General features: G+C 32.5%; 1 protein-coding gene and 1 long non-coding RNA gene across 2 annotated transcripts; both read right to left on the reverse strand.

Annotated features, from left to right (window-relative positions):
* Positions 1-223: 223 nt before the first annotated feature.
* On the reverse strand, positions 224-5,694 carry LOC111372201 (probable FAD synthase). The gene is made up of 13 exons (XM_022994429.1): positions 5,550-5,694; positions 5,348-5,430; positions 4,687-4,746; positions 4,256-4,504; positions 3,541-3,637; positions 3,377-3,427; positions 3,148-3,228; positions 2,691-2,762; positions 2,185-2,247; positions 1,341-1,493; positions 856-913; positions 704-756; positions 224-616 (listed from the first exon to the last, which is right to left on the reverse strand). Exons 1-13 carry the CDS (start codon positions 5,679-5,681, stop codon positions 539-541), a joined length of 1,230 nt encoding a protein of 409 aa, XP_022850197.1. The 5' UTR covers positions 5,682-5,694; the 3' UTR covers positions 224-538.
* Positions 5,695-5,775: 81 nt separating this feature from the next.
* Positions 5,776-7,000, reverse strand: LOC111372202. The gene is made up of 3 exons (XR_002698707.1): positions 6,935-7,000; positions 5,905-5,950; positions 5,776-5,804 (listed from the first exon to the last, which is right to left on the reverse strand). It is a non-coding gene; the product is annotated as an uncharacterized LOC111372202 (long non-coding RNA).
* Between the last annotated feature and the right edge of the window lie 15,323 nt (positions 7,001-22,323).

A 22,323-nucleotide genomic window follows, 5' to 3' on the forward strand; every position in this document is an offset into this window, starting at 1 on the left:
CTGCTCATCTACTATCACATATACATCTGTCAATCTTTCTATCATTTTTCTTATGTCAAAATAGATTAATCCAACTTTTATTTGCTAAAAGCTTAATCAAAATTCATTTATATGACCCACAACTTTTATACACTTATTTAACACACATTTCATGCAATTCACCAACTTTTAACCCAACAATAAGCACCATAGTGAGCCTCTTCACACTTACGAGCCAAAATTCTATATAAAAAGAAGAATATTTTTCATTTTTCAGAAAATTTCAATAAAGTGAAGTACATATCAAGATAAACATGGGATAACAGGATTAGCAAGTATACATAGTTGACGTATGGTTTAAATAATGGCTACTTAATTTCCTGCTACACAACTTTCCTAATACAGCGCAAAGCTATTACATGCTTGAACATAATCAATCATCCCTGGTATCAATGGCAATTTCAAAATTCTTCCTCACAAAATTTAACCCCCAAAAATGGTGATGATTACTTTTCAGGCCACAATCTGGAAGTTCAGCAAATCACAGATAATTTCATGGTCAGTTAACTTCGGAGAATGACCCCGGCTGAAATTTCTTGCATAATGCTTCCACGGCTGCGTTTATTCTCTCTTGATCCTGCAACAATTCCAGGCATTCTGTCAATTCGACTTGTAAATTTTATGATATTAAAACGACAAAGCATCTTCGAGCAGACAACCTTACCTTTCCTTCGAAAGTAACAAGAAGAGGTCCTTTTCTTGATTCACGGTATCCTCCTTTGAACCCCGAGAAAGGGTATAATTAGTTAGTAAAAATAAATACCAAAATCACTGCAGAGTCCTGACACAGTAAAATATTGTCTGTAAGATTCTTACCAATGTAAAGATCAGGAAATTCAATACAGATTTCTGAAAGAGGATGAACCGCTTCCACCTGCATCACGGATGAGGAGATTAAACCGTTTTAAATAACTATACAGGCCACAGCATAAAATATCACACGTCTAGGCAGGCTAAATGACTTATTATTTCGACCCTCTTTCTTGTTGGATCGATGAACCCCATCACTCTGCTTTCAAAAGATTCACCACCAAATCGATTAACCATGGTAAATTTAAAAGACTAAGGTCCACATATGTAATCTGTAGAATGCTCCAGAATGATGCATACGTGTCTAGAATATGTGTGCATTTGATGTTTTCCTTAAATTTTATTACAAACTGAGGAAGCAAAACCTCCTATCTGTAGCTTTATACTGTGAGTGCTCACAAATTTCCACATAAACGACAAATCTTGCATAGCAACATAACGTAAGAAGAGATCACACACACGCACAGAGAGAGATATTTATAGACACTCACGTCAGAAAGAGTTGTTGCCAGTCGCTTTGATATAAATGGTTCAGCGGCTACTAAAAGACTGTCAGATCTCATAAATTCAATCAAACAATCCCATTCCTGGTCCATCTCAGCAACATTTGTTGCAGTAAGAATTATCACATTTTGGCACTTGATCTACAAAAGGCAGTTATAAACAAGTATTCACACTTCCACTTAAAAGAAAAATATTACATGTCAGATAGAAGCAATGGCAAGATACTTGATTTGGCAACTGCAAGGAAAAAATTATTCATAGCAGTACATAGAAGTTAACCTTGATCATGCAAAAAACAAAAATATATAACAATTAACACCAAGAAAAATGCATAAAAAATTGAGATCATAGGCACAAAAAAAAAAGAAAAAAGAAAAAAAAGAAGAAGAGGATGTTACAGCCATATATCACCATTAATCCCAGTGAATGTAACAAAAATATATAACAATTAACACCAAGAAAAATGCATAAAAAATTGAGATCGTAGGCACAAAAAAAAAAAAAAGAAAAAAAAAGAAAAGAAGAAGAGGATGTTACAGCCATATATCACACCATTAATCCCAGTGAATGTAGTTCTAATGCATCAGATGTGCATGATTTGGACTCCCCTAGAGGATGTTACATCTATTTTTCAACTGTGAACTGATCAATACAGAAATTACTTTTGTTGGATTGTACACAAAATACTGAAATCATGCCTTGTGTACAATGAAAACGGTGTGGACATAGCAATAAAATGCTCCAAAAGCACATTTTCAAAATAACTTGCAGTGGGTATCAATGTGTAAGCAGAAAAAGAAAAATTACATAAACAGATCACCTACAACGTACCAAAGGCACAAGAAGCTGTTCATGATGCAGCAATTCAGTGATACCCTCTGGCAACTGTGCCATCTGATCTCAAAAAAGGAGAAAATATTAGCAGGTGTAAAGTATTATATCTCATTCTAAGTCCCCACAATCCAAAAAGAAGAAAAATTCTATCATTACAAATAGAAGAATCTAAGTATCATAAGATGAAGGTTTGTCTTTCATTCTCCCAACTTCACAATAACGGCTTCCAAGAAATACCAGTTCAACATCCCAATGCCAAAAATAGGCAACTGCCACGTATATGGGACACGTCTTAACTTCATTTTCTCAGAAACCTTCCCATTCATACAATTCACCAAGTGATGTAAGATGTCATCATTTTATTTTCATCAAGATGTACTATTTCTTTTCCTTGTTAAATTTAGACATTAATATGCTGATACTAAAAAATCTGACCATTAATTTTTTGAATTTTATACTACCTCAAAGGTATGAACCTCAGAAACAATATGATTTTGCATTACCTCATTCCTATCACCTGTGCACTTCTCACCAATAAGATGCCTTAAATATTCTTCAAATTCTTCATCAGGTGCCTGTGATAGATAATTGAACAAGATAATAAGGTTAGCAATTATAAATGCGAGCACGGTTGGAATAACAGTTCACTGGTGCTCTTTACAAGGGTCGGAAAACATTGTCAAGCACCATTTTTGCCTGTTGAACGATTAAAACATCTTATTAAGGACTAAGACCATGTTTTGCTAAGCTTAAAAAGTTCAAGTAAAAAAGTAAGTTTAAAGAAAAAATGTTTTTATTAGTTAATGTTGAAATTAAGCAACTTTTCTTATGAGTAAGAAAAAGGTAAAAAGTCAAAACATGTTTCAAAAAATGTAACATTTACTTTCCTTTTCCTTTTTTTTTTTTTTAAAGCTTAGCTATACATGCTATGATAAATGTCTTAACAGAAGAAAAACTAACCATGCGAACACCAAATGCTTTTGCAACTCCAGCTACAGTGACATCTGAATGCAATGGACCAACTCCTCCATATATGAACACCTGCGAGCAATCAGCTTAGAGTTTATCAGAATTTAAAAGTAACTCATTGATAATACCCTTATAATGTGAAATCAATAAAGGAGCAAGACCCTCCATCCCTCCCTCTCACACGTGCATTTGCACAGACATATAGAAAGGAATTGTTTACCATGTCATTTCTAGACTTTTGCCTCTCAACTTCCTCAGCAACTGAATCAACCTGATTTGAAGAGAATGTCATATGACGTTATTCATAGAACAAAAGGTTGAAGGACACAAATATTCAACTTCAAATTACCAAATATGAAAAATCACTACAAATATACAACTTACATCACTTTTTGTTACAGCAAACTGTGAGACAGCCAAACCTATGGAATGGAGCTTTCTACACAAAGTTAATGCTAACCTATCCTCGACAGTGCCAAACCTGAGCTATGGAACCAATAGAAAATATCATATACAAAATGACAGGAATTACACATGATAGTCATAGAAAAATTCAGAAAATCACTCATGCAGACCACTATTTTCCACTATATATGCAAAATGAAGTGCCCTTAGTTTTAACGCAGATTTTTCATGCCAAGATATCCTATAAGCATGAGTCACCGAGTCAGGTATATCAAAAATCACAGAAGATAAGAGTATAATAAACATAGAAATAACTAAAAATAGCAGGTTGTTCGTTGGGAAAATGTTAAACCTTTGCACAAATCAATATGATAAAGAAGATAAGGAGTCTGTTCAATAGACACTTGTAACAAAATTTCAGAAAGAAAAGCGGACGTAGTATTGTTGATACAGCGAGCAAAAATCATTTACGCAAAATACTAACACTTGTGAGAAGATACGGCTCATGGCTGTAAATAGAAGTCAGACTGGTGGGATCTTATAACTAAACACGCAGAATGCAACTATACTTGACCTGTTGATGACACATCAATTGAGAACCACATCACATTGGCATGGCGGACATGGAACAACTGGTAAAGGAAGTCAGCAAGGAAACTTGTCAAATAATGCAATGTAGTAACAACAAACTTACAGAATTTCATCTCCCACAGCAATGACCGAGGCTGTGAGCGTGCATTTCCGATGTCCATCCTCACTTTTCAAACCATTGCTAATGGCAGATAATGGCCGAGAAGAGAAATTTTTTATTCTACCAGCTCTTTCCAATCTTCCATCTGGGAGCAGATAAGCAGGTTTGAATTTTTCTTCAACGTTGTTGGCGTTGCCAATGGACAATAAAGCATTAGGAACGGTGTCATGAATGCTACCAATGGAAGTATAACTGCAAAAATTGAACAAATTTACATAAACACAAGTTTCATGCCAAACAACTCGAGAAACTCTGAATGAGAGAGGAAAAGCTCATGACCTAGAAACTTCATGACGACTGACACCAACTCCTAAGTCAATTAAAATCCCAGTATTCCCATTCAAAAATTTCAAACCATCTGAGTGAAGACTTACCCCTGATCATAAAGGCTGCAGTATCGAACCTTGCAAGTCAAGAGGAAGGCCCAAATATCTCTGTGAGATTAACATTAAAGGTTAAACCTTTGTATTGACGCAAAATCCAAGCCAATTAAGAAAAGTAGACAATCAACTTAGCTACAACCATGAGAATGGAATCAAAACCAAATACAAATATGGTTGGGCCAATAAATGTCTCTCTCTAACACTGTGTAGAGATGTAAAGTGGATTGTCAAAATGGGGCCGGCTGGCCCATATTGTCCGCCCCTTGATAGACTAAAAAAGTTGATAATTTCCAATTTTTGGAGCTTCGGCTACTTTGCCAATGGCCATTTTTAGATGAGAGGTCATACTTTTGGATAACGTTAAGACTAATATCAAAGGTTTGATATTGAACACAAATTAATGGACACTGCATCAGGGACAGGAAATGCCACAGCTAACATATTTTCATTTTCTTGATGCTTTCCCAATGATCAATACATGTATGATAGCCCTAGATGATACACTCAGTATCAAAACATATATCTTGCATTAACTACTGGTCCATATATAAAGCTACTTTCAGCAAATATAAATTTGCATACAGCAGTCTCAAATGCCAATCTTCATTTGCAATTATGGAGTAACATGCGAGTTTGATGCCCATGTACATACCTATATGACCAATCAAGAATTGGATTCACTCTCATGAAAGGTGGCCATCCAGTAGAGCTAGGAGAGAATTGCTCTTGACCTACCTGTAAAATTGATATCAGACATAAATAGCTAACTCTCCAGCACTCGTTCTTGAACATAATTATGCTGAAATTAGAAGTCAAAGCGCAAGGTATGGAAATTCAGAAGTAAACTAAAATACCGCAGTAGGGTCGCCAATTCGGACTCCGAGAAAAATAGCTCTAATAGGCATTGCTTTTAAAAGAGCCTCCAGACCTGCCTTTAAATCCAGGCGAATGATGTCCATTTGCAATTTGAAACTGTCAAAGTTCATCCATTAGACTCAAAAACCATTTGCAAGTAAGATATCGAAGACAACAACTGCGGGGCCGGGGGGGGGGGGGGGGGGGGGGGAAAATTTTAAAACCAAGCCCGCCCTCAGGAGGTGCAACAGGACCTACAGGAGTAGAATTTTCAACCATTAGAACTTTCTTAACATTGGCGATAAATGACATTGAAAGTTTGGGGGAAGAGGACATATCCTTAAGAGAACTCACAGTTGAATCTTTTCCTCCATTGAAGCTGAAGGCAACCTCTTCGATACTGGGGAAAACAATTTAAGTACTCAACTACTTGGAGGCAATTTGATCAGAAAGGGAAAAAATAAAACATAAAAAATAAAATTTATGACATATTTAACTCTTTGGTCTTATCTCTACCACAGCGTCATATTCTAAGAGCTCAAAAAAATCGAAGATATATATAGAAGGCTCGTTTGTTTCTTGAAACAGCAATGTCTAAATTTTAAAACTAATCTGAAACGTGATTACAGTATATAGATGCTTAACAATTCTGCTAAATCAAGCTCGGGAACCATAAGAAAACTTTTAGATAAGTTGATTTGCACATGGCCAAGACAAATGGGCAAACACCAATGAGATCATCTACACAGTCTAGGAGTTGCAATATACATAACCAGTAATTTTCAATGTCTTACTTGTTTGATTTTTAATAACCAACAACAAAATGTTATTCCCAATAAATTTCTACAGCTTGAATTTTACCTACTTCATTCTATCCGTTCTTCTAAAATCCCACCCTCACTAAGTCAAATTTCTAACTCCATCCCTTAACATAGCAAACCTTTACAGCATGTGAAAATGTACCACGTTTTAATTCAGGCCCGGTAGAGATTGCATGTTATAATCAGATGAATGTAGATTATTTCAGCTTTACATCTTAAACGTGACTCAATCTCATTACTAGCATACATCTTGAGATAACAAATCGGTTCTTTTTAGTATAATGTGTTTGAAATACATTAGCAGAAAAAGAGATCAATTTCTTAAACTGAAAATAATAATTCCTGCAACATCAATGCCTAATTCAAACATGTAATACATAATGGAAAATAATCAAAACCTTGCTCTAAACCTCATTCATAAACAGATAAACAAGTCAACAAAAATAAAAGCATGCATTCGAGGAAATAGTTTCAATTTTTTGGGCAAAAAGAAAAAAAAAAAGGAAAAATATAGGAAAAACAAATAAAAGAATTAAATTTGAAGAAAAGTAAATGGGGCCTACGAGTAAAGAGCAAGAGCCCTTTGGATAACATAAATAGCATTATTGTACTTGGTCTTCAGAGAGATCAATTTCTTAAACTGAAAATAATAATTCCTGCAACATCAATGCCTAATTCAAACATGTAATACATAATGGAAAATAATCAAAACCTTGCCCTAAACCTCATTCATAAACAGATAAACAAGTCAACAAAAATAAAAGCATGCATTCGAGGAAATAGTTTCAATTTTTTGGGCAAAAAAAAAAAAAAAGGAAAAATATAGGAAAAACAAATAAAAGAATTAAATTTGAAGAAAAGTAAATGGGGCCTACGAGTAAAGAGCAAGAGCCCTTTGGATAACATAAATAGCATTATTGTACTTGGTCTTCAGCCGTCGATCATCGCTTTCTCTTATTGCTTTATCAATCTCCATCGGTGGCTATGTATCTGCTGAACCCTTCTGAATCAAAACCAAAAGCATTAATTAAAAAAAAAAATCACCAACCTGCTGGAAAGTCATTTTGTATTCGATTGAATTGCATACATACAAATATGTAAGTTCAAGAAAAAAAGTCTATGATATGTTATAACAATGGGATTCACCAGTCTGCTTGCTCTTCAATGAAAAATTAACTGATAAATAGAAAATCGGTATAAGTGAAGACTCAATCTTCAAAAATCAAATGAAATCAAGAAAGAGATTATTACTTGTTGGGGGCTTTAACGACAATGGAATTCACCTTGGATTGAAGGAAAACGAAAATGGCAAATTCAAGAACAAGAAAATATATGGGAATTTATGACCCTTTTACGATTTTTAGTCTGAAATGACTGGAGAATGAAAATTTTCACTTTATGCTATTATGCTAAAGGGCTCAAGTTTCAAGAAAAAAAGTCTATGATATGTTATAACAATGGGATTCACCAGTCTGCTTGCTCTTCAATGAAAAATTAACTGATAAATAGAAAACGAAAATGGCAAATTCAAGAACAAGAAAATATATGGGAATTTATGACCCTTTTACGATTTTTAGTCTGAAATGACTGGAGAATGAAAATTTTCACTTTATGCTATTATGCTAAAGGGCTCAAGCACATAGGTTGGAAGGCTTGGAAATGCAGAAAGAATTTCTTTTTTTTTTTTTTTACTTTTTACTAGGTTTCAAGATTTCCTTTTTTATGCAGAAAGGATTTGGGCATAAAAAAAAAAAACCACCAAAGAAAGCATCTTAATTAGATACCACAGGTTGTCTATCTTATTTATATTCTTTTTCTTGCTTCTTCGCAAAAATTAGAATGAAAATCTTTAAAACTTTTTTTTTAATTATCTTCAATATTCGAGTAATCTGTACATATTGATGGCCAAATATTTTGTTACAGTGCTTTAAAATGAGGGGCAAAAACTTTGTCAAACTAATTGCAAATAAGCCTTTTTGTGCTGTGTAACGGATTTTATGGAACAAGAATAAGATATGCTAATTAATGAATAATTAATAATAATAATGAGAATGAAATAAATTTGAAACATAACCTTCCTTGTAGTTAAATTGTGATACAATAACGAAAATTGCCTAAAAAAAAAATTTTTTAATTATCTTCAATATTCGAGTAATCTGTACATATTGATGGCCAAATATTTTGTTACAGTGCTTTAAAATGAGGGGCAAAAACTTTGTCAAACTAATTGCAAATAAGTCTTTTTGTGCTGTGTAACGGATTTTATGGAACAAGAATAAGATATGAATATTAATGAATAATTAATAATAATAATGAGAATGAAATAAATTTGAAACATAACCTTCCTTGTAGTTAAATTGTGATACAATAACGAAAATTGTCATGTGAATACAATTATACTATATAATTTACATTTGTTTGATGAATAAAATGGAGTATTCCTTAAAGGATAAAATTAAAGGAAAAATCAAAGGCATAAGTAAGAAAAATCAAAGGGAAAATGTCCAGAAAAGTCAAAAACTTCCATTGGATTTCGTGCATGATTCGAAACTGAACAGGAATTTCTAAGCGTGGACAAAACAAAAACATGTTTTCTTTACTTGATTTAGACCAGTCAAAATTTATTTTACTTTAATTATATTAATGATGTAAATTTATTTTATTTTAATTATATTAATTAAACTTTTAAATCGTTCATAATCTCTTTCACTAATGGAATCATGATTCAGCTTTGACAATTGTAGGCTAGTACCAAGATCAAGTTTTAAACATGTTTAACAGAAAAGTAAGAGACTATTCCTTCGTGTTTCAATCTTTGTGTTTTGAGTTTTGAATTCATTGACTCTTTTGAGTGTCTATTTTAAAATTGTTGAAAATACGTTCTTTTTGTCATTTTGAAAAAATATTTCTTAAAACATAAAATTAAAAACGCGTTAACATTTTTGTCATTCTTTTTGTCTTCTGCCATGGGTGATTTTCGCCCCCTCCATGAGCTGCCGTTTTCTACCTCACAAACTGATCACCACCCACCACCTAGATCACCAAATCCCAGTATCACTCGAACCCCCTCACCTTCCTCTACAACATCCGACGATTATTTGACTAAGAACCTGTTGGAAACAACCCCAACAAACCACGCTACTATTCATAGTTTCGACCTAATTAACACCGCCACCAGCTACCTTTCTGATCGTGGACCACCACAAATTCACTCTCAACAAGGAGCATTCAATACTACCATGGGTCATCTTCAATTATGTTCAGAATCGATTGATCTTATGGAAGCCGTCTGTGAGTTTTGAAGACATGGCTGGAGTCATCTGGGGGTGGGCAATCAACTGCTGGTAGTGCGTGACCTTTGGTGTCACTGGAGGTGGAGATTCCGACAAAAGCAGTTTGCACGAGATCAGATTTTGAGGATGATTTTTGATCGATTTTGATATATGTTTGGGTTGTTGTTTGTATAGTAATTGAAGAGGGGATTGAGGGCTTCACAATGGTACGTAAATCCGATGGTTTTTGAGGAGGTTGGTCGAAGTTTAGAGGGTTGGAAAGTGGCAGCTCCATTGTTTTAGTAGAAGAAAGCTGGGGAAATGGAAATGGTTGTCTTCTGTGTTTTCATTCCAGGCGTGTGTTTGTCTTGAAAATACGCAAAACATCTTTTTGATGTTTTGAGTTTTCAAGCCTTTTTTTTTTTCCAAAAATTTATTTTTGAAAAGGAGAAAGAAAATGTGTTTTCACTACTTTGAAAAATAAAAAATAGAAAATGGGATGAAAACAGTAAAGAGAACAGCCTACGTAAATCCGATGGTTTTTGAGGAGGTTGGTCGAAGTTTAGAGGGTTGGAAAGTGGCAGCTCCATTGTTTTAGTAGAAGAAAGCTGGGGAAATGGAAATGGTTGTCTACTGTGTTTTCATTCCAGGCGTGTGTTTGTCTTGAAAATACGCAAAACATCTTTTTGATGTTTTGAGTTTTCAAGCCATTTTTTTTTCCAAAATTTATTTTTGAAAAGGAGAAAGAAAATGTGTTTTCACTACTTTGAAAAATAAAAAATAGAAAATGGGATGAAAACAGTAAAGAGAACAGCTCCTAAAGTTTTGCGGAGTTTGTTTCTCAGCACAACCTAAACTGGCAAATTTATAAAGATGAATAGCAATTAATTGTATGAAATATGTAGATAATGAATGTATAGTAATTTATAAATATGTAATTAAAATTAATATTTGATTTTAACTGAATTTATAAATCAATTCATAAACGGAGTATAAGATATTTGGATGCAAAATCCAATATGATTCCACAACCTCCCAAAGCAATTTCATAGAAGCCAAAGAAAGAATTGGTACAAATCCAATCATTCGTCATATCTACGTCAACGTTGATATTTTTTGATCCACCAAAATGTGTTCGGAAGAGATTATTCGAAGTCAAAATTAACTTCTTTTTTAAGTATATATGGTTAAAACATAAAGAAAAAAAAATATATAATTGAAAATGATTTTTGAATAATATGCACCGGACAAATGTTTCCCTCATCAAAAATACATTTGGCATCAATCAACGAGTGAAAGGGCATTCCATCAGTTAGTGGAGTATAAAATCGTTTCCAACCTTTCAAAGGATATTATTCTGCTAAACGAGATTTCAATCTTATGGGCTATCCTAGCCAAGAATAAAAACATGTTCTCACATGAATAAATTCTTCAGCATTCTTTTAGTTTCATAATGGAACAATTTTTGCACCCTTCGACAGGAGTCTATTAGACTATCTTTCACCTTTTTCTATCACGAGTTTAGACATAGCTCGTTGCATATTTCGTTCACAAAGCTTACAATGTGTAAACTCTATTACGAGAGCAGTGACTAATAAAATTGATCAACCTCAGAAAGCAGCGTCCTTCATAATCATTGCCCAAGCATACATGACTACCGAACAAACAAATCCATGTAGAGTTAGCAAACGACATTTCTAGAGTGCTTTCATCGACAACTCATTCGGTCAAGAGGCGTTATCACATCCTTATCGTAACCCCTGAAGCATAACAATGCCTCTATTGATAATCTCAGCAACTTAGACTTAATAGGTGTTACTATATCCTTATTGTAATCCTTTGAATATAGCAATGTTCTATTTGTAACATCATGCCCCCTTGGGGAGCTCAAAGAAGACCTAATATCGCTTAACGAGGTTCTGATCCCATAAGACGTGCTAGTGATTTAACTGGCCAAAAAAATTCAAAAGTAACTAGCCAAAAAAATTCAAATTAAAACCAATTCTTTTTTCTTTCTTTCTTTTCAAAACAATAAAGATTCAAAAGAAATCACCTTTCTACTGGAGACTGTCAAGAGTTGAACTTGTTTATCAAAAAAATCGATTACTTCGGCTGCGACCCAAGCCAAATTCTTATATTCCACCCACACAGTTAATTGAGTACTTGAATGATAAATTACGATTGTATTTTTTGTGGTCTTCGTTGGCGATGGACATTTTCACGTTGATTATCAACAACAACTTCAGTGGGGTGGGCAAATCGAATGAGTGAGGCGAGTGGGTTTAGGATTTATTTTTTATTATTATTATTATTTTGCGGTAGACGTTTTGAATGGAAGAAATGGTTTGTTTTTCTTACTTTTGTCTTATGTTTCAGCCTTTTTTTGAAAAAAAAAAAAATTGCCAAATGCACTTGATTTCTTCCCTGCCATCTGCACACTTTTTGTACCATTCTATTATCTAGTCAAATCTCATTTAATGAAGGACATGTTAGGTATTAAAATCATTTAGAGGGGCAAGAATGTCCAAAATTGATAATTTTGCGGTGACTTTAAAAAAGTGACATTTTTTGTAAATGCAAACCTAAAATTTGACATCTAATCTAATTTCCACTTATTTTAAAAATTAACAAGTTAAAATGTACAAATAAATAAAGAATTCGGATCCAGGATTTTTGTCAAGTATGGCAAATATTTAAACAAAATTAATGTAGTAAAATTTATATATAAATAAGCTGCAAAATAAAAATTCAATAATTTCAATTAAATAGAAACTATTAATGATAATAATTCGCATATAAATGAAAAAGTCAGTGACATGTCACGTGATAGCAACTAGCTGTGTGGTAAAGTAAAATTGAGGAGCATGATTCTAAATATTAGCCAAAAAGTAACAAAGATGAAGACTTTACAATATCAAGTGTGGAGTAAAAATACAATTGATAGAGCAAGTAAAAACATTATAAAATATAAAGGGTGGCACAATGATGCATAACTCAAAAATGTTGTTTTTTAAACCCGGCTGAAAAGTTTTGAACGTGTTTTTGTGGAATGCATTTTTCCTTATGGAATTGAAGGCTTGTGATCTTGCCATGTGTTAACCTCACTTATCGTTGGATTGGTTAACCTTCAGGTGACTTCCATTTAAGCCTTTCTCCTAGTGTTAAATGTATACATAAATCTAATTTTTCTCTCTCACTGGCTCTTGAGCTTTCGTCTCAAGGGTTCTAATTTGTTCTTGAGTGAACTCTTCGTAGTGATTTTAAGGACGATCTTCTGTGATTTTGAGTGATTACCATCTGAGTGCACCAATCTATACTCCTTGGATGCTTTGGTTTTGGTTTTCACACTATGATTACTTACGGTGACAGAAGCTCAAAGGACTTTGGTTTTGTTGCCTTAGGGCAATAGTTTATTGAAATTCATTTTCTTCAGTTCATGTTTTACTTTCTACTTTATATATTTTTGTTGTTTAAATTGTTTAATCATTTGAACCTCATCTAGAAGTTAAATAAAATAATTTCAAAAATTAAAGAAGAAAATTATTTAATTGTATAACATACAAATATAATAATTTTCTTTGTAATCTTTCAACCCAACAATTAAAATCTTAACAAAATTATTAATCATTCATCACTCTACAACGAAATAATAAAAAGACAAAAAAATCATAAAACAATAGAAAAAAAGGTGGGGGAGGGAGGGGTTTGTTTAGAAATGGATATTGGCTGAGGATTGGACCAGCTCTAGGGATGACAACGGTTCGGTTTCGGTTCGGTTCGGCCAAAATTATAATCGAATCGTCAAATTTTTTGCCATATCATAACCGCACCATAACCACGTAAATTGGTTCGGTTCGTATCTCGATTCGGCTCGACTTGATTCGGTTAATAATCACGAAAATAATTTTTTTTTATAGGTTCATCTGTCAAATTGATATAAAACAATTTATAAAAAGAGAGTCAATGAAAACAAAAATACTATTCCAAACGAAAATGCAAACATTATTACAAATTCCAATTGTAAAATACAAATTTAACAAACAATATTATAAATATAACAATACTAAACTTTTCATTCATTCTTGATTCTTGTGCATTGTAGTTACTTGATTCATGCTCTTCAACCTTAACTCATATTCAATTATCACTCTTCCTCACAACTCTTATTAGCATAGGTCAGCACTTAAAATTGATTCCTATATAGTAAATAAGAAATGTAAGTAGAGAATACAACGATACTATCTAATCCAGAATGGTTTTAACTAAGATTTAAATAAAAAAATGTATATCTTTCTCAATTTTCTCTTTACTAAATCTTGTCATCCCTAATAAAAGAATGATTTTTTTAAGCGGGTAATCAGTTCGGTTTCAATTCAACAGCATAAATATCATACCCACACCGTCCCGAACTGGTTCATTAAAATCAAATACTATATCCACTTCATTGCACTATCGATTCGATTTTTTTCGTCCCATTTGGTTTGGTTAACCGTGATTTTCGATTTTAACGGTTCAAATTGTCATCCTTAACCAGCGCCTTCCATCCACCTTTGAAACACATGCATTTCACCTTTTTAATTCAAAAATAAAGTGTAAAAGTTTTTTATTAAAAAAGTTTTTTATTAAAAAATGAGGTGATAATTTAAATTTTTAATATTAATAATTATATTATAACATTAAATAAATATACATATCCACTATACCCCACCCACCCAAAACCTGAATGAATTTTCTCCTCTCTCATCTAACTTCTCTCTCCACTTCATTCTTTCATCTTTTGTCACAACCGTGGGAAAACTATAATCACCAAACCTTTATTCACCCTCTTCTTTGGTTGTCAGCGCTGCTTTGGCCACAGGCGGGTGAGTTATCTCAAGCTCACCGCCAATAGCATCGGGGTGCTGCAAAGTCACTGTGAGAAGCAGTGGCTCAATGGCACAAAGAGAGTCGGGCACCGCAACATCTCCAATCAAAGGCAGTGTACGGTTGCTGCGTGGGTGTCGGTGAGGAGTCGACAGTTGTGGGAATGGCTACTGGTGAAAAAGGTGGCTGTCGATGAAAGGGAGTGGTTGTTGGAGTATGGTTTTGCAAGTAATGTAAGCTCCGCTGCTATAGCGGCGAATGATGGGAGATCTGTGGAAATTTTGTCGCAATCTGGTACCGAAGTTTTGTTGGTTGCGATTTAGGGAAATTTGTTCACGATCTGGTGCTAGAAAACTTGGGGTAAGTTTTTTGTTGTTTGTGTGAAGCTGGTGGTGGTAGTGCATGCTGTTTGTTTATGGCGGTGGTGGCTGTGATTATGGTGGAACAGGTTGAGACTGTGATAGTAGTGGGTATGTGTTTCTTGTGACTGTTTGTGATCAATTTTTTGTTGATTGTGACCGTTTGTGAATTACTCATATTTAAGATTGACCTAGTCATTGACAGACATACTAAATATAAATTTGGTCACAGTTAGTCACATCAAAGACAAATTTAATTACAGTTAATCACGAATAACATATGTCAATGAATTGGTTAAATACAGTTATAATTTAGTCGATCACATATAATCGTAGCAAAAACAAATTTGCTCACAAATAGTCACATAAAACACAAGTATAGTCGTGAACAATAAATCAATTGTAACTAAATTTTTGAATATTTTTCTACAGTAGAGTATAGAGAGAGAGAGAGAGATTGTTTCAATTTTGGGAGATTTTTCTATCTCCAGAGTCGGAGCAATCGTTGGAGTGGTTGTCGAAGCAATATTCAGAGTGGTAGTCAGAGCAATCGTCGAAGCAGTCGTCGGAGAGGTCGTCAGAGCCGATGGCAGCCTCCGATGGGTTGAAAGCGTAGGGAGAAGATAGAAAATAGAAAGCTAAAGAGAAGGGCTTGAATTTGAAATTTAGTGTGATTAATTATACTATGTTATAATTAAAAATTTAATAAATTTATTTATCACATGATTTTTGTAAAGTTTTATAGAGTTTGTTAGTTTTGAAATGTGTTTATTATATATAGGTACATACTTTTCCAAAAAATGATATAATAAAGAAAGTAAACGATTGTACAAAAATTAGCTTTTTAGGCAAATAAACAAAAAGAAATCTAAAAATATCTTTTCTGAACTAGAATTGATAAAGTAATATTTTTCAATTTTAATCGAGAAGAAAAAGAAAAATTACATAAGATGCAGATCATGATATTTAAATTTCGTATTTCATATTTCAATATCCATCAAAAGGAAAATTTGGAGACATACGTAAATTGATTGAAGACGGACATACATTATTTCCAAAGTTTGAAACCTTAATTTTCCTATTACTAATGATTCAGGCCTGCGAGCATTGCGTAGAATGTGTAGTTGAAGCCACACTTATAAAAATTCCCCATCTTTTGGACTATGAACATATTAATGGGTTTATATTTTATATAATTTTATAAGAATGTTCGACATATTATTCTTATTGTTATTCAACTATAGGACATGTATTGAAAAAAAAATTATAAATTCCTTATAATTTGAAGTTAAAGTTAACATTAATTTTAATTATACATTCCCAATTGCTATACATTTATTATTCACATATTTCTTGAGATACATTAATTTTTTCATTATAATCTCATTATAATTTCTCCCAAACAACTATTATCTGAATCACATGTATAATTTTTTATGTTTTGAGGTAAAATAAAAGTTTTAAATAGTTGATTTTTTTATTGAAAATGATTAATTTACCCTTTTTTTTTTTCGTGTTATGTTTTTATCCTCTAGTTTGAACATGAAAGGAGTATTTTGTACTCCTATTTATGCACATACATTATAGTAAAACTAGAAAGGAGCAAACGTTTTATAGCACACGAGAAAGCAGGGAGCTCCATTTAGCATGTAATATAGGTTAAATTGCATTCAAAGTTGTTCAAAAAAGTGTCTTGAGGTCCTAAACCATGGATGGACCCATGGTTGACCCCACAAATTTTTTGATATTTTGAATTTTTTTTTCTCAAAAATCAATAGACAAAACATAGACCGTGAAGACTTTGGGTGAGGTTTGAACATGAAAGGAGTATTTTGTACTCCTATTTATGCACATACATTATAGTAAAACTAGAAAGGAGCAAACGTTTTATAGCACACGAGAAAAGCAGGGAGCTCCATTTAGCATGTAATATAGGTTAAATTGCATTCAAAGTTGTTCAAAAAAGTGTCTCAAAAAAGTGTCTTGAGGTCCTAAACCATGGATGGACCCATGGTTCACCCCACAAATTTTTTGATATTTTGAATTTTTTTTTCTCAAAAATCAATAGACAAAACATAGACCGTGAAGACTTTGGGTGAGGAAAAAACACTTCATCTCAACTTCTTCAAACCCATGTCAATTTCTCTTTCTTTCTTGCTCTAATTTTCATTATAATCAAATTTAATTCTATATTTTTTAATTCCCCTAAAAATCTAAACGTGTTTTGATTATTTCTTTGAATTTTTTTTTCTACTATTGTCGAATTGGAATTTGAAAGTTATGTTTTTCATACTTACTATAAATTGGCATCGATTGATTTCTAGAGTTGAAATGAACTTGATGTAAAGTTTGCATGGGCAAAAATAAAAGTTTTTGTTGGTTAAAATTGAGGTTTGTTAACAATAAAAATTAGATTTTGTTCATTATTTACTTTGAAATAATGCTGTCAAAATATATCTAAGTTTATTGGCATATAAGTTTTGTTCGTTTTTATGTAATGGTTTTATATTTGATTTTCTCTCCTTTTACTTTTCTATGTTATTATTCATGATTGACGATATGAAATTTTGACGTTGCAATTGATTTTAGCAGAATGTTTGAAATTATAGGTTTAGTGTTTATATTTGATTTCCTCTTCTTTTTTCCTTTAAACCTTTTTCATCCAAATTTGTTTCTCATCATTGGGGTTTGTGTTGTAACTTGAGTTTTTGTTACTTAGTGTTGCGAGTTGATTTAATTTTGTAATATGCATTGCACTGTTGTAAATTGCCATTAGGGTGCTAAACAAGACCAGAAGAAGACGCTTAGCACCAATGACGGAAGCCTATCGTACTTGGAGCATCAGAATTTCACTCGAGCGTTTTCTTCATTTTTGACCCCACAATAGAAAATGTCTGGCTCCTTCCATTTCCTAAACCTTTCATTTTTGCGTGCAAAGTCCCAAACCTTAAATTTAATAGACAATGAGAGGTCATTTGTACAAAAACCTTCCAAAGAACTGTTGGTTGACCAAAAATTAAAAGATTAACCTTTATTTGACAATTAATAAAAGAGCAAAATGGTCTCATCATGTTTAATTAATTAAACCCAATTAAAAATAAAACAAAAATACCATATATAGGGAAAATGTTTTGAGTTTCCTAATTTGACTACCACCAGCCATATGTTAATCATTTCATTATAACAATAGTATTTCAAAAACTTATGTACGGTGTCGAAAACATGAGATTTTAGTGTGTGTTTTAACCACATTATTTTAAAAGAATCTATTTTGGAATAGTAAATTGATAAAAAAATGTGCAGTTAAAAAATGAGAAAAAGTTTTAGATTTACGTGTAATATTAATTTATTGAAGAATGTATAGTTGAAATGATGTCAAATCACTGTTTAAAAATAATTTTTTAAAGAATGTGGTTCAAATAGGATTTTAATATTGTCATAACTAAGTGGCTCATCATTTAATTCGTTTGATCCTTAAAGCATGCATGCACTTTGGATCAATTTCACTGGACCACAAAATGCATGTCTCAAGAATAAGAGTTTGTTTGGAAGAGATTTTAAGGTAAAAGTTATCTTTTTAGAACGTGTAGTTAAACAGTAAAGAAAATTATGGATTCACATATAAAATTGAGTAAATTAGACTCACTACTCTAAAAAAAATATCAAATTAGATTTATACTCTAAAAATGATTATAACCGTAATTAATACATTTATAAAACTCCAAACTGATCAAACTATATCAGTTAGTTTCTCAAAAATCTCTACCTTCATCTATAAATTTTCTCTAGTCACATTTAGCAAACCAACAAATTCTCTACCCGTAAACCCCAAAACCATCATGCTCTCTGCTATCATTAAAATGTCCTCAAATCTCCAGTCCACCAGCTTCGATGTTAGTTTGACATAGTGCCTCAACTTTCTTCGACTGTCTCACCGAACAGCAAATAGAAGTAGAGATGTAGTAGTAAATGGCTTGGGTTTGCGCTTAGGGTTGGATCTGTTGGTAATATAGATGGCAATGGAGAAAGAGGAGGAATGGAGATTGTTGCATGGAGAAGAACCGGCTATGGGATTTGGGGGAATGACGTTGAAGGAAGTGAGGATCATAATGGATCTCTTATTTCCAGGCCAGTACCGTTTTCAATTGGGAATCGCAAAAGCAATTTTCTAACTTTTGTCTGAGATTCTGAGTGAGTGCATTCAAAACTTTCTCCTGCCCTTCTCTAGAAATAGGAGTATCCCTTTTATGATATATTAATGAACAAAATGTTTATTACCGACTTGCTTCTACAATATTTGTTCTAATGTGAATGTTGGTAGTTGCAGCTGCTACATCTATAATCCCCAGTAGCAACAAAAAACTTCGATTTATTGTAGCTCCTACAAAATATTAAGTTAGTTTTGGCTAAGTTATCACTATTTATCTATCATCGCATAAGTATAGAACCCACCAACGAGCTAACTGATGACTAAATTGTGTTTTGTTAATGACACCGTATGAATTAAACTTTTGGCTAGCTTAATCATCCAAACTATCACTGGTTCCCCAATCCCCAGCGTAATTACAAATTAGATAGAAGTTTAAGGGTGCTTTCATGACTTACACAAGTTGGTGTTAAAAAATGTTGAGCATTTTGGCTAATTTTGCTTAATCTTCCATACTAATTATTCAATGAGTGTTTGTCACTTTTTTTTTATTATTAGTCACCCTTTTTGAATTTCATCACTTTTTGAATGTTTGTCGCTTTTTATTTATTTATTTATTTTGTCAATTTTTGATTGTTGGTCACTTTTTTTTTTTTTTGTCCTTTGTTTTGAATTTGTGTAACTTTTTTTTTTTTAATTTATCACTCTTTTTGAATTTCTGTCACTTTTTAGTAATTGTTACTTTTTTGAATCTGTGTAACTTTTTCTAATTTGGGTTCTTTTTTAAATTGTCGCTCTTTTTAAATTTCTATCACTTTTTTGAATTTTTGTTGCCTTTTTTTAGTAATTGTCACTTTTTTTGAATTTTTATCACTTTTTTTTTTATTTTGTGTTTGTCACTTTTTTCAATCACTTTTTTGAAATTTCTATCATTTTTTATTTGCAAACATCCTTTTTTAATAAAAGTGACAATGTATGTAATTTTTCACTAAAAAAGTGATACTAAACTTTTAAAAGTGACATTGTGTCACTTAAAAAAAAAAAAACACTTCAATTTTTATAAAAATGTGACAGTATTTAATTTTATATAGTATTTTTTACTTCCAAAAAATTTCATATAATTTTTGAAAAGACATAATTATAAAGGTATTTTTGTAAGTTGCCCTATAAAATTATGGAAGATGCTACTGTACATAATACGATATCCATAACGGTATCCATCCCGTTCACATGGAGAGGACTCACTTTGAATAAATTTTATTTTATTTAAAGTGGGTCCCCTCTATGTGAAATGGGTGGACACCATTATGGACACTCTACTGTACGTGTAACATAACTCTAAAATTATTTTATTGGGTCACTGTGTGATGAAAATGGATTTGAAAAAAAAAAAAAGAATTCAAATAAATTATGTTGAACGAATGCTAGATGTATAAAAACACCGTGGAAAAAAAAGAAAAATTGGCATTTATCAATGGAAAATGAAAATTAAGGACTAAGGTGTAATGAATTTAAAATTTGGTCTTGTTAATTATTGTTTTAGTTCCTTTGGAAACCTCAAAAACATTGCCTATCTAATACAGTTCAACACCCCAGTTCCCTCAGATATTCTATTATTTTGTGGTCAACTAATTACTATCTACTTAAGATGATGAACAGACAAAATAATTCACATTAAATCTACTGAACATGTTCCTTTTCAATGATTTATGCAACAAATGGATGCGTGTTTGTGAAAAAGCGTAGTTCATTAATTAGACAGTCGAGAAACCTAGCCTAATCAAGAAACAAGAATATAACATTTTTCTTTCCCAATCGAGTATGTGGTACAGAATCATGCTACATGTGGATTTGCTAGGCAATTAGACAAAATGACAGGTGACAGCATTGTATTGGTCTGTTTAAGTCTATTTTTTTGTTCAACATCCAATACAGTGCTGCTACTGGACTTCCTATCTGACAAACCACCCTGCACAAGGGTCTTAACTCTATAGTACTAGATTCAGCATGCTTACAATGTGTTGCATAGGTTTATGAGGCAGACAACATTTGACAGCCAGAAGCAAAAACTCGAGCAAGATTAGAACTCTGCTTCACATTGCCTCTTCAACAGGCATTTTTGAGATGATTAGGCCCTGTCGTTAGGTACCTTGACCACAATAGTTGTTACTTGAAGCGATAAACAATTGCCTCGTCCTGCCTAAGCCAAATTGCAGAAGGTACACTATACAAATTGATATGCAGATGATGCAACTGTTTAGACTAAATTCGTTTTTTAATTCCCCTAAAAATCTAAACGTGTTTTGATTATTTATTTGAATTTTTTTTTCTACTATTGTCGAATTGGAATTTGAAAGTTATGTTTTTCATACTTACTATAAATTGGCATTGATTGATTTCTAGAGTTGAAATGAACTTGATGTAAAGTTTACATGGGCAAAAATAAAAGTTTTTGTTGGTTAAAATTGAGGTTTGTTAACAATAAAAATTAGATTTTGTTCATTATTTACTTTGAAATAATGCTGTCAAAATATATCTAAGTTTATTGGCATATAAGTTTTGCTCGTTTTTATGTAATGGTTTTATATTTGATTTTCTCTCCTTTTACTTTTTGATGTTATTATTCGTGATTGACGATATGAAATTTTGACGTTGCAATTGACTTTAGCGGAATGTTTGAAATTATAGGTTTAGTGTTTATATTTGATTTCCTCTTCTTTTTTCCTTTAAACCTTTTTCATCCAAATTTGTTTCTCATCATTGGGGTTTGTGTTGTAACTTGAGTTTTTGTTACTTAGTGTTGTGAGTTGATTTAATTTTGTAATATGCATTGCACTGTTGTAAATTGCCATTAGGGCGCTAAACAAGACCAGAAGAAGACGCTTAGCACCAATGACGGAAGCCTATCGTCCTTGGAGCATTAGAATTTCACTCGAGCGTCTTCTTCATTTTTGACCCCACAATAGAAAATGTCTGGCTCCTTCCCTTTCCTAAACCTTTCATTTTTGTGTGCAAAGTCCCAAACCTTAAATTTAATAGACAATGAGAGGTCATTTGTACAAAAACCTTCCAAAGAACTGTTGGTTGACCAAAAAAAATAAAAGATTAACCTTTATTTGACAATTAATAAAAGAGCAAAATGGTCTCATCATGTTCAATTAATTAAACCCAATTAAAAACAAAAACAAAAAACAAAAATACCATATAAAGGGAAAATGTTTTGAGTTTCCTAATTTGACTACCACCAACCATATGTTAATAATTTCATTATAACAATAGTATTTCAAAAACTTATGAACGGTGTTGAAAAC

This window comes from Olea europaea, chromosome 23 (genome assembly GCF_002742605.1).
Source record: "Olea europaea var. sylvestris chromosome 23, O_europaea_v1, whole genome shotgun sequence".
NCBI lineage: Eukaryota > Viridiplantae > Streptophyta > Magnoliopsida > Lamiales > Oleaceae > Olea > Olea europaea.

What these genes read in the sequence shown, in the direction of transcription:
- LOC111372201 (XM_022994429.1), bottom strand. Translation starts at nt 5,681, where the DNA reads ATGAACTTTGACAGTTTCAAATTGCAAATGGACATCATTCGCCTGGAT. An exon ending in AAAAGTCTAGAAATGACATG is followed by an intron (nt 3,229 to 3,376) that starts GTAAACAATTCC and finishes GATTGCTCGCAG; the next exon opens with GTGTTCATATATGGAGGAGT. An exon ending in GCACAGGTGATAGGAATGAG is followed by an intron (nt 2,248 to 2,690) that starts GTAATGCAAAAT and finishes TTTTGAGATCAG; the next exon opens with ATGGCACAGTTGCCAGAGGG.